This window comes from Eupeodes corollae, chromosome 2 (assembly GCF_945859685.1).
Source record: "Eupeodes corollae chromosome 2, idEupCoro1.1, whole genome shotgun sequence".
Lineage (NCBI taxonomy): Eukaryota > Metazoa > Arthropoda > Insecta > Diptera > Syrphidae > Eupeodes > Eupeodes corollae.
Window position 1 is genome coordinate 2,028,511 of NC_079148.1, and position 9,669 is coordinate 2,038,179.

At 31.8% G+C, this 9,669-nt stretch overlaps 1 protein-coding gene across 1 annotated transcript; it reads right to left on the reverse strand.

Moving 5' to 3' along the window:
• Window positions 1–1,209: 1,209 nt before the first annotated feature.
• Window positions 1,210–4,466, reverse strand: LOC129947245 (nose resistant to fluoxetine protein 6-like). The gene is made up of 10 exons (XM_056057744.1): window positions 4,190–4,466; window positions 3,690–4,032; window positions 3,545–3,618; window positions 3,048–3,247; window positions 2,812–2,927; window positions 2,528–2,741; window positions 2,275–2,459; window positions 1,905–2,031; window positions 1,498–1,827; window positions 1,210–1,429 (listed from the first exon to the last, which is right to left on the reverse strand). Exons 1-10 carry the CDS (start codon window positions 4,440–4,442, stop codon window positions 1,226–1,228), a joined length of 2,046 nt encoding a protein of 681 aa, XP_055913719.1. The 5' UTR covers window positions 4,443–4,466; the 3' UTR covers window positions 1,210–1,225.
• Between the last annotated feature and the right edge of the window lie 5,203 nt (window positions 4,467–9,669).

Here is a 9,669-nt window from a genome sequence, read left to right on the forward strand (position 1 = left end):
TTAAAATTAAATAAAATAGGTTGCACAACAGTCCATTGAAAACTAGGGCCTAGTGACTTACAACTCTTAACCATTCCTGTGTGCGAGTAAAGTTGCCAGGGATGGAGGGGACCTACAGTTTTAAGCCGAATCCGAACGGCTAATTTGAGAAAGCCCCTTTCATGACAAGCATTACTCTTGGAGGATTTGTCGATTCCTCGCAAGAGGCAGTACCCGTGAAAACTTTTTTTTTAAATTAGGTTGGAACCCAAGACCTCTGGCGTGACAGCCCTACACACTAACCACCACGCCACGGGTACTACCCGAACCCTTCCAGCTAGAGTAAAGTAAATTGAAAAGATTAAACTTAACTTTTTTACAATTTGATTTAATTCATAGGAAAATAATAGAATATTCGAAAGCTACATGTAATAAGACTGACTGGTCTAAAAACTTCAACAAACGAATAAAAGACACACAATCATATGAGGTCGTAAATTCTTCCGAGCCTTTGTTGATGTTTCGATAACAACAGACGCTATTGTTGGCGTGAAAAGTGTTCTTTCAACCACTTCGCGTCTATCAAACCCTTTAAAAGACCAAATAAGTATAAAACTAGAATGCTTTTTCAAAATATCAATAAGTCCTTAAAAACTTACGCTGTATTTTTAGTGATTTTATAACTCCGAAACTAGACAATGCTTTCTTGATTTCTTTAAGGGCTTGGCATAACAAAATGATTGTGGGCTTGATACCAGGGACTCTGTGATAGGGTAAACGCTTCCAAACTATGCAAATTTACATTGAAGATAAAACTGCCCACGAAGTCCACGAAACATTTCGTTAATATTACGATGTTTTGATTTGAACAAGACGAAGGAAACTTGTCATAGAAAGACCGTTTGAAAAGTAATTTGTTCATCCAAAATCAGTTTAGTAACAACTATACTCCTATAAGTGCTAACTTTAGCGTATTTACTAAAACTCGTACATGAGACTAACCGCATATCAACCATTTGTTTTGCTCAACAAACATTCATATCTGATAGATTATTCAAAATTTCCAGCCTTTTAAAAATTTAAGAGATAAGGGCCAATCAAACGGAAGCCTATTTTAGACTTATGGTTTTCTCAATCTGATAGCATAACAATTTTAATTTTGATTGTTAAAGTTTAATTTATATGTAAGAAAAAATATATATAAATAATATTCTAAATTAATGCTAAACTTTAAAAAATATCCACTTTATGAAATCCTTGGCATTGTACCTACAGCGGCAGTTGGTTTCTTCTCAGCTGGTTGCTCTGAGTCAACTAAAACCTTCTTCTGCACAGGTTTTGAACCACCAAATATGAATTTTTCCAAAATTAAAATTGGCGATTCAAATGCTAATGTCACGTAAATAGCTACAAATAGCGTTATTCCAAGAGCACAAAAGAAGTATTGGAGCTTGAAACAAAGATAAAAACAAAATTGTACATTTTGGATGCTGAAAAACATGACTTCAAAATACTTACAATACTATACAATGAGAAATATATTGGCAGACGGGACGTTCCAAAATTAATTCTTATCACAGCCATATGCATCATATACAAGGCGTATGTCAAACGTGTAAAAGGCTGCCAAATTGGATGTGACAAGAATGTATCAATAATTCCACCAATTCCGTAATAGCATGCAAATGTTATCCAAACTAGAGCAATCGTCCACGCAATATGTTTAAATCCTGCGTACATTGCAGCCCAGAAGACGCTCTCTACGCCATCCCGTATAGCGAAATATGGCCCAAATACCACAAGAAACAGTAACGTAAGACTCCCGATCCATCCAAATAGTTGAACTTGCTATAGTGTGAACAAATTTTAAGTTTTTAATTTCACGGTAAATTTACAAAAATTAGATAATCAGTGAAAAAACATACCTTTGGAACATTGAAGTTTGTTTGACGGTTTAAATGCATAAAGTAGCCCAAAACAAAACCTATTAACCAAGGAGTCCACCTTGTGTGGGTTGGAATGTAAACCAATTCCCATTCACCTAAATTTGTACTGTAAATAAAAACAATAACAATTAAATCATTCGAAATGACTTCCTTTAAAAGTTATGTAGTCTGATATTTCGTAGAACTGTGTAAACATTAAAGTTATGTTTCAAAAAGAGTGAAATAATAATGATTTTCAATTTAATTTGATAACAAAAATAAATGACTAAGAACTTTATTAAAAGAGCTTCGCAAAAGTGGCGCCCAACACAAGGGTCTTGGTTAAGAAGAAAGAACTCAAATAACTCACCCTTGTGTGTATCCAGTGAATCCTTTGATGAAAAATATTACGATAATATATGCAATCGATGGAACTATTAGGAGAACAATGAAATATGCAATTTTCTTTCCCCATTTCCACATCGGAACCAAAAGCAATGGTGACAGAACATAAAGTTGAAAATCAACAGCTAAATACCAAGCTTCGTCATAACACTGACAAATAAGAATTACCATTATTTTCCATGATTTAAAGAAATTTCAAGTATCTATAAAATAATTACGGTCTTTTTTGTGACATAATAGTTTTGAATATACAAAAGAATCGGCCACCAATTACTTCCATCACAGGAATTTGCCGAAATAGCCCTATCTCTAAATGGTCCAGTAAAGAGAAGCTCGTATATACCATAAGCTAAAAGAAGTCCAACAGCTACAATTGGGGTAAGTCTGATGTAGCGATGAACGACATTCATGACGACGTTTATTTTTCCCTTCCTATATCAATATTTGTATTGGAATAAAAGTTTAAATTTCGCTTTAAACGCAGATTTATTTATTATATTACGTTTTGTCCAAGTCTCGGAATCCATTAAATGCCACCAAAAGTCCACCAATGAAAAGGAATGTATTCACTGCATTCGTAGCCATGGCGAATGGCATATAGAAAAACGTTTTCGCAAACTATAAATAAATCAAAAATTTACAATTTTTCAGGTCGCTTCAAAAACTCTAGATATTAAAAATTGATATTTCCAACTTAAGTGCTGAAGATACCACTCAAAAAACAATAACAAATCTTACTTCATTAAATTTTATAAAATTAGTATTTTGCATGAAATACAAATTGGAATTAATGTGATGGCACACAATCCAAAGAGTTGAGAGGACACGTATTCCATTGAAACAGTCAATACTGTTGCGAGATCGTTTTGTATTGATCGCGAATAGTTTCTTTCCGTTTGTTAAAACCGAAAATGCCAACAGAACTGGGACAGGTGTTTCTGAAAAAATTATAAATATTGAAAGCTGTCATTTGAAAATATTCAATTTATAAGAAAAGAAAGATATCACTCTAAGAGATTGTGTCAATTTGCAATTGATAGTTGATAAATATTGAAATTCATCATTCAAAACTTCATACGTAATTTAAATTGATAATTCCACTATACTTTCTTGTTGTTCGTCACTGTCTGGGACATTTCCAATTATCAACGATCTTATCAATTGGTTGATTAAACTTTGATATTTATCAACTATCAATAATTTATAATTGACTGTTTATCTCTATCTGTACTTACTTTGATAATAGTCCATATAAAATTCATAAAAAGAACTCAAGATCATCAAAGCCGTCATAATTGAAAAAATTGTTCTGTAAAATTTAAAATTCAATTTAAATATTAAAGTTCGCGAAAGAATTTATGTATATTATTCAAGACTCACATTACAATAATGTTCATTGCATTAAGTGGTGGGATTTTTCCATCTGTACAATGTCCAACTGATACTATATCCGAGAGAGCACCATTTAGAAGTTCATCTGATGATTTTTTGAAAATCTTCGTCACAAATTCAGGACTGCAAGTCTCAGGAACACATATTCCAGTATTTAATGCACCTGAGTTTTCAGGAACAGCCAAAGATACAAAACAGTATTGGCCTGTTGCTGCATCACTGTTGATTTCGTTTAGAGGCAGGGAATTTTTCACACATTGGTCAAAATCACCGATATCGTAATAGTTCCCGGAGGATATTCCCGAAGGCAAGTGACCCCAGGCATCAAAGACTAGACACAAATAAAAAGAATTATTAATTGATAGCAACTTGTCGATCACACACAGTTTTAAAGTAAAGTAAAATAAAAACTCAAGAAATTTTGCTGAGCAATTGCATTCATGAAACTCACTATTTCGTTTCACTTATTAACCAAACCAAAAACTTACATGAAATAACATCTTTATTTGGAAAACTGCCAACAATTTCCCGTAGACTTAAAAAACATTTCTTATAATCATATTTTTCCGATTCTTGCAGAACCTCAAAATCAATTTCTTCGGTCTTTTGAATATACTCAAAAAATATTTCCTTCAAAATATCACTATTAACTGTCACATTATTTATTACAGTAAACGAAGAGATTCCATTCATGAAAAGACTTAAATTCACGAACAATAAGAACCATTTTTTCGCGTCCATGATGTTTGGAATTCAATAAACGGACTAAACTGCCATAAATATCGATAGGCTATTTATTAGGTCTTTATCGTCTTTTATAGCCACTTTATAGCCACTTCAATTTATAGAAATCATTATTTTGAGATAGAAAAAGTTCTATAAAGTGAGATTCCCATGATTTAAAGAAAGAAATGTACAAGACCGTCTCTGCAAGTACGTATTAATAATTAAAGGGGTGGGATGATTTATTGATATTTGAAATTTTGAAGGTATGGTTAAAGCTACCTTCCCATGTAGTACTACGAAATACTGGACGAAAATAAATCGGAACTTAAAAAAATTGAAGACGGTGTACCACAAGGAATTGTATTGAATCCCAATTCATGAGACGATATTGCAAGTGGTGCTGGTGTTTTAGTGATTTTTACAGATAGATCTTTTAAGGGCGTCCATTTGATAAAAAGAATATTTCTGACAAATTCTGTAACTGTACAAAATCTTAAAGTTTCTGCTAAAAAATGTAGAATTGAAAATAATGTTGGAAGGAAACGTTTCTTTCTAGTTACTGATTGCAATGAGAGAAGCCGAAAGAGTAGCTAGCGACCTCCTTTTACTTATGCCAGAAACGCTCTAGGAAATTCAATAAAATAATAAACAAATATATTGCGATTAAATCTTAAAAGAGATCATCATAACAATGTTTATTTATACAAAGATTAACACTGATTAAAAATTGGCGAGATTCAGTCGTGAAATGTATTTATCTAGTTGAAGGTACCGACTTATCGAAAGATTTTTATCATTTTATTAAAACTTGATTTATATCTGTTACTTTATTATGTGCTAGGTCATGACGCGCCACTCCGGTTGTACAATTTATTCGAAAAGTTGGGATAAATGTTCATTGATTAATGAAGTGGTTTGTAAGAATTCTTAGAAAAACAATTTGTTCTGGTTTTTTGAGAGAAATATAAATATTAAAACGGGTTATCCATTTCGAGGTTTAAAAAGTTTAGGTCAAACTAATTTGTTAGACCAATTTTTCGTTTTCAGTTGAAAGCCTGACATTTACGAAAATGGATCGCATAACTATCGCACAACGCATACAAATTGTTAAAACCTACTACAGAAATGGTGATTCTGCCAAAGCCACATGTCGTGGTTCAGGAGGAGATTATGGTTTACATAATCGTCCAACTAAACAAGCAATTGGTAAAATTCTGAAGAAATTTGAAGAGGCTAGATTGGTTATAGACTTTGTAACTCCTCTGTATCATCGCTTTTCTCATACCACTGAAAATATCGCTGCTGTAAGTGAACGTGTTGCCGAAGAAGTGAATTTGTCGATTCCTCGCCGTTCTCAGGAGTTAGGACTGTCTTGCGACACATTATGGAGTATTTTGCATTTGAATCTACACCTCCATCCATATGAAAACTTATACAACAACTGAAGCCAGCTAACAACAGGCGATGGACAGCAATTTTTGAAGAAAATTTTCTTCAGCGAAGAAGCACATTTCCCACTCGGTGGGTACGTTTATTAATAAAATTGTCATGTTTGAGATTTTGAGAATCCTCAAGTAATTGAAGAGAGGCCATTATATCCACACAAAGTTACTGTTTGATCCGGAAGTGTGATTGGACCTTACTTCTTCGAAAACGACGATACACCTACTGTCACCGTCATTTCGGAGTGTGATAACCGAATTTTTTTGCCTGCTATTGAAGAATACGACTTGGAGAATAGCCGTGTTTTTTTTGGTATCCCGTATATAGTATAGTGAGAAATTGCCAAAAAAACGGTCCGCAGCAGTCCAGTTTTATATTTGATATTTGATACAATTGAATATTTGCAAAAATAATTTATCAAAAAATTCCAAAAAATTGCGAAATTCAGAACAGAGTGAAATTAGGTAAGCTGATTATTGATAGTTGACTATCAAAATCAAGAAAATACGTCTGTGTAATGTGATGATCCATTGAAGAGTTTTAACAATTTAACATAAAAAGAACTTCAAGAAGGGGGTTTGTTCTTAAACTTAAACTTCTTGTGTGGTTGAAACACCAAAAAAATGTATTTAATCTAAACTGAGATAAACCTTTGGTGGAAACATACCAATACTTAATTATCTTTTGTATTATTTTCTCTTACAAAATAAGCTCAGTAAGTCCATTTTCATTAAGAAAACTAAAAAATATCAACAGTAACAGATTGATTTTTTTCTCCAATGGAAAACACATGATTCCAAAGATACAAATGCAATATCAATTGTACCAATATTTCAGAACGAAATCACATAGCATCCATATGAAACTCATTTATTTATTTATTTATTTATTTAATTCGTTAAAATCTAACGTTAACAATATTTAAAAAAATTCTTATAATCTAATAATATCTAATATCATAATTTATATTTATTATACAATATTGTTGAAAAACATAAGTTTAAATTGTTTACATTTTATATTATCATTTACAGATTCTAAACAAAAATGAAATTCGTTATAAATTGTTATTAACTGATTGAGAGGGCTACATACACCATAGTTTGATCTGCTAAATATTTGAATAATAGGTTGCTGTCGCCTTAAACTTGCACGACTGAAACTGAAATTTAATTTACTTAGAACTGATGGTAATGAAATCGAACCATTAATAATCCCAACAATAAAACAAAATTGTAAATACTTTCTGTGGTTAGTCAAAGAAGGGAGGCTGATCAAAGCTAGTCTTTGAGAATAAGGAGGAAATAGATTTTCCCTTGCCCATGGAAGAGACCGAAGACAGAAACGCAGAAACCTTTTTTGGATCGCTTCAATTCTTGAAACATGTATTGAGTAATAAGGTGACCATACCACACAGCCGTATTCTAAAATTGGTCTAACAAACGAAATAAATAGAAGTTTAAGAACATAAGGATCCCGAAAATCACGACCGAATCTTTTAATGAATCCAAGAACCCTATTGGCTTTCTTAATTATATAACTTAAATGATCATTAAATGATAATTTGGGATCTAGAATAATACCTAAGTCAGAAAACATAGAAACTTTACATACCGGACAAGAATCAAACATATAGTCGTACAAAAACGGAATTTTTTTACGTGTAAAACTCATAGTTTTACATTTGTCAACATTTAAAACAAGTCGGTTTTTATTGCACCATTCCCTAAATATTGTTAAGTCTTCTTGTAATAATAAACAGTCAGAGGAGGATTTTATACTTTTGAAAAGCTTAATGTCATCAGCATAAATAAGGACAGACGAGTTTTTTAAGTTTGAAACCAAGTCGTTAATAAATAAAACAAATAAAATAGGACCTAGGTGGCTGCCCTGAGGGACGCCAGAATTGACAACAAATTGAATTGAACTTTCATTACGAAACAAAACAGAATAACGACGATTTTTTAAGTATGAATAAATCCAATTTATAAAATTGTTGTTAAATCCTAGATGGTATAATTTTAGAATTAGTGTATTGTGACATAACTTGTCAAAGGCTTTACTAAAGTCAGTAAATACGCAATCAACTTGCCCGCGTTTTTCAAATACATCTAGACAAAAGGACACGAAGTTAAATAAATTAGTTACAGTGGATCTCTTTTTGACAAAGCCATGCTGGCTATCACAAATAAGAGAACTACAATGAAAAGAAAGAACATTACTCACAATTGACTCAAACAGTTTAGGTATCACAGATAGTTTCGCAATGGGCCTATAGTTCATTATTTCATTCTTTGGGCCTTTTTTGTGTATGGGAATAATAAATGAACTTTTCCAGATAACAGGAAAAATTGAACTTTTTAAGGATGCATTGAAGAGAACACATAACGGATATGACAAATAAGAAGCACATTTTTTTTAATATATAAGATGGAACACCATCGGGGCCTGGAGTAAAGCACTCATCGAGTTTTAAAATAGGTTGAGCAACTGTGTCTTCACTTATATAATATCAAAAACCCATCCCTAGTAAGATTCTACTTTAACTTTCATCGGTAGTATTCATACTGCGGATACTGTTTTTGTTTTATTCTTGTAAAATCCTACTACTATTGATTCACGGGTAATATGTGGTTTCAACAAAACGGTGCCATATGCCATTATTTAAGTTTTTGAAACCGCAAAATAAATAACCCTGTATTGTCGCTCAAAATTTATTAATTCCCAGAATTCCCAGAAACAGTATTAGCCTTCCTTATGTATTTATGTCTTGGCTATCTAAACAAACTTATTTATCATATTTTGAAGGATTGAGTGAATAAACAAAGGAAGCGCATTCAGCAAGATAAAATAAACAACTTTGAATATATCAATTTCGAAGGTGAAAAGATCGGCATACACAAATTCACAAAATATAAAAAAGTTGGCCCTAGGTTAGGAACGGAAAATTCTACGATTTTATACGACTCGGATGATTACTGCTTCAAAGATACTTTATCGGACAACTATTCAGAATTCTTCTTCAATATTATTTCAACAGAAACCGACCAATAGTGTTGAAGGTTGTTCAAGTGAGTTTTTTTTGTGAGATTTTTGAAAGCTAAATACTATTGATTTTCTCAATCCTTTCATCACCCTTTGTAGGTTTTCGTGTTTCGGTAAAAAAGTCCCAGTTTAATTTATCCAAAAAAATAACTAAAACTAAGCAACAGTACAGTTTGAATATGATAAAATAAGTTAAAGTTCAATATCTGTTTTTGTTCCCGAAATTTTAAGTCGCAACATAATTTTGACCACTTTTATTAGAATTTTTTGAAAGTATCATTACTTCTTTAAAAAATACATATTGAATTTTTCTTAGACCACTTGCGTTAACAATAAGATTTATCACAGAATGAAGTCATGACCCTAGTTGTTATCACTTAACATTCTATAATATAAAATTTAGTTGAAGTTAGTAGCGTTATTGGTTCGTGAGAAATCCAACCAAAATGTTCACTTTTTTAAATTACTATAGTAAATAAAGTACGCGACACTGGGTCACATGAACTTGCTTGATTCAAAGACTCTGTTTACAAATAGTACTAACATTTTAAAATCTACCTATAAAATAAGTTTGTCTTCAACTTTTTTTTGTGTCATTTTTGAAAATCGTTAGAGCGGTTTTTTTAAAGCTTATTTTGTGTATACAAATTTTTCCAATTTAAGTTTAAGCATAATTTTGGTATGCAGTTATTATTAATCTACATTTATTTCGTAAAAAAATGATGAAACATTTTTTAAATATCAAATTTAAAAA

What these genes read in the sequence shown, in the direction of transcription:
- LOC129947245 (XM_056057744.1), bottom strand. Translation starts at nt 4,442, where the DNA reads ATGGACGCGAAAAAATGGTTCTTATTGTTCGTGAATTTAAGTCTTTTC. An exon ending in ATTTTATAAAATTTAATGAA is followed by an intron (nt 2,928 to 3,047) that starts GTAAGATTTGTT and finishes ATTTATTTATAG; the next exon opens with TTTGCGAAAACGTTTTTCTA. An exon ending in TTCCGAGACTTGGACAAAAC is followed by an intron (nt 2,742 to 2,811) that starts GTAATATAATAA and finishes ATATTGATATAG; the next exon opens with GAAGGGAAAAATAAACGTCG.